The sequence below is a fragment of the Neophocaena asiaeorientalis genome, unplaced genomic scaffold (genome assembly GCF_003031525.2).
Source record: "Neophocaena asiaeorientalis asiaeorientalis breed wild unplaced genomic scaffold, Neophocaena_asiaeorientalis_V1.1 scaffold211, whole genome shotgun sequence".
Classification (NCBI taxonomy): domain Eukaryota; kingdom Metazoa; phylum Chordata; class Mammalia; order Artiodactyla; family Phocoenidae; genus Neophocaena; species Neophocaena asiaeorientalis.
This window is the reverse complement of record NW_020172824.1, coordinates 1,590,623-1,593,697: the sequence shown is the minus strand read 5'-3', so window position 1 is coordinate 1,593,697 and position 3,075 is coordinate 1,590,623. Positions and strand designations below refer to the sequence as shown.

General features: G+C 36.1%; 1 protein-coding gene across 1 annotated transcript in view; it reads right to left on the bottom strand.

Annotated features, from left to right (window-relative positions):
* Positions 1-1,196, bottom strand: part of LOC112397636 (uncharacterized) — a 24,312-nt gene extending 23,116 nt beyond the window's left edge. The window contains exon 1 of the mRNA XM_024741884.1: positions 1,171-1,196. Within this exon, the coding sequence (XP_024597652.1) occupies positions 1,171-1,196 (26 nt within the window). The remainder of the gene's footprint in view (positions 1-1,170) is intronic.
* Positions 1,197-3,075: the final 1,879 nt, after the last annotated feature.

The following is a 3,075-nucleotide window of genomic DNA, read 5'->3' as shown; positions in this document are numbered from 1 at the left end:
TTCCTTCTTTCCTTCCTTCCTTCCTTCCTTCCTTCCTTCCTTCCTCCTTCGAAAGTTGAAGGTTAAAGTTTAAGTTGTAGCCTGGGCATTACTTTTTACACTGTCTCTAAAATAATTTTATAAAACTTACTAGTTTAAAAATAATAATACTGATCATAAAGATCACTTTTTCACAGAGCTCACAAGTAAACTTTCTCTTGGTATAGTGTATTCAAGGGTGTTAGCAAGTAGGAAAAATAAAGTTTATAATTGTTCACAGAACTTCTGCCCATTTAAAAACTATTGTTTCACATGCCCAATTCTAATTTTGACACCGTTTTTAACATTAAAATCAACATAACATCTGGACACTGCTTGAGATGTACACAGTTTGCTAACAAAAACAAAACTTCTGTAATAGAACTGCTTCAGCTTCTGAACCTCTTCCTAAGCATCATTCCTATCTTAACTATAAACAGTAAATTTAGGGAGCTATAAATACGTTTCATACACTCATGAAACCACAGTGTATTTCATCCTGAAAATTGAAGGTGCAAATCTCACTTTTATTAAAGATGAGAGCCAACTTCAACACTAATAGAAGGACAAAAAAATTCAAGAAATTTGCAACCCCCCTAATTGTATATTGTCTAATAATCAGCATGCTTTGAGAAATATTTATGTAACAGCTCTAACGTTTAGGAGTGAGGAAAAAAGGATTGGGTTTTGGCCCTCTTATTTAATCTCATTTGTGGCTTTATTGATCTAGTAAAAGTCCTGTTTTGTGCTAGTAATTTCATTTAAGTATAATTAATAGGTACAAACTAATATTAACTAATAATTCATGGATGTTAACTAATAGATATTTCCTTTTGTCTGTCTTATCTGTTTTTCCCCCTGAAATTCACACTCGTTCTCTTAAAGAGCCCTGTGTAGCTATAAATGTACCACTACTAGACAGAGGTCCAGCTCTCTCTGTTACAGTATTGATCACCTGAATTGCATTTGTAGCCTGTTGCCTGCTATAGGGGAGACGGTGGCTTCTTTCTCCAAGCAGCCATCATCAGTAACACAGGTTGCATGATTTTACATTTTTAAATGAAATTTAATCCAGGAATACTACCTATGTTTGTTTTTTTGTTTTCTCTTAAGGAATGACTGAGGCTACTTTTTAGCATTTCATTTGCTTACCTTTCAGACATGTCTTGCTGGTGCATAAAGTTCCTCTGGCCTTCATAAGGCTATTTTTCTGAAGACATTTTTCATCCTCCTCCCAGGAGGGGCTATGAGAGCAGTCCACCAGGAATCTGCAGCCTCCTTTGGGGGTCTTCCATGTATTCACTGTGACCAAGGAAACAACCTGTTACCTAGCAACCTGGCCCTTTAGGAGGTATTGTTACCAATCTCTCAGTGCTCATCTAAGGAATTCCTGTGCTCCTGGAGCAGCTAACGGTGATCATTTTTTCCAGTGAGTTGCCTAAACTGTGGTAGAACTGAACCTTGACTATAGCAACATAAATTATAGCAGAGGGAACAAATGGCCCTAGCATCCCTGAAAAGTATGCTGTCTTCAGCACCATTGTTTCTTGAATTGTTTGCATCTGGCTTGAGTTTAGTTGAAGTGATACTAGTGCAATGTATCCCTCAGTATTTGGTTTCGTGCTTCTCTCCTGTAGTTTCAGAACAAGCAGAAGAGGCAAAAGGGAAGCTATCTAATTCCAGCTTGAACCTTGCTCAAATAAAACACCTTTGAATTGAAGGTACGGAGTTCTGCCTTGTTTGGCACAAGGAAAGAAATAGCAGATTTTCGTTTCAAAGCAAATTTTTACAACCTGTCACAGAAAAGGGAGAGAATATTATATTATATTGTATACTTGTTTACTGGTCCAAGAAGTCTGCTCAGAGTGCCTGCTATGTGTATAGATACAAACTAATATTAACTAATAATTCATGGATATTAACTAATAGATATTTCCTTTTGTCTGTCTTATTTTGTCTGTCTTACTTGTTTACTGGTCCAAGAAGTCTGCTCAGAGTGCCTGCTATGTGTATAGATAGCACTGTGAATTTTTAACTTCAGGAGCTGATAAAACAAAAGTTCTCTAAACCTGTTACTTGCATGCCTCCTTTCCCCCAAATAGAAAAATGTTAGCTCTGCTTTTCGGTACTGGGAATTTGTTGTTTGCCAGAAGCACAGTAAACACTTTCACAGTCTTTACTGCTTCAGAGAACAAGACATTTAGGAAACCATTTTATTCAAAGCTTCATTTGAAAACAAGATATTTGGCATGTCAGAAAAAACATTATGTTTCCTTTTCATTCCTTTTTCCATGCAGTGGTAATCCATCCATAGACTAACACTATTCAGTAACCTTAGAGATGTGCTTCTTATCAAAAGAGTGAAAACACATTCTCCTCCACATTATGTTACTGTTAGAACTTTAATTTTACATACAAAATGCTTTAGGCTGAAACTTAGCCTAAAAACTTTCTATGCTAAAAAATATAATTTAACATATTTGATAATGATCTACAAATTTATTTGTTTCTATTCAAGTTAGTATAATTTTTTTAAAAAACTATCAAATATCTAAAACATTACATCTCAAATTTTCTGGATATTTTTCCCATGATAGGGGTAGAGATGCCAAATGTCAGACATTTTTTTATCCTTGTCTTTTCTAAGCAACCTCAGAACTTCCCCAAGTCCAAAAATTGTAGACTATTGTTATCCCAAAATGAATTAGGTAAGATAAATAAATCAAAAACTGGTCTTAGTTTATCTTTTTAGCTTTCTAGCTCCAAACAACTATCCCATACCTCCACTGCCTTGGGCAAAACCTATTCATACTCCAGTGTTTCGATTCTGACGTTTCCAGAATCCTCAGATCCAGTGTCTCCCCCAGTCTCCCAGTTGATCCTCACCTTCTCTCTCTCCTAACTTCCAAGATCTCTGCTCCCATCCTTACTTTCACTTAGCAATCAGAAAAGAATTTCCAGAGGGTCCCATCATCCATTTATCCACCTACTCTCATCTACCTGCCCATTTACTCTGCTTTCTTCTCATTAACAGGTATGCCATCAATGCTTCTATCT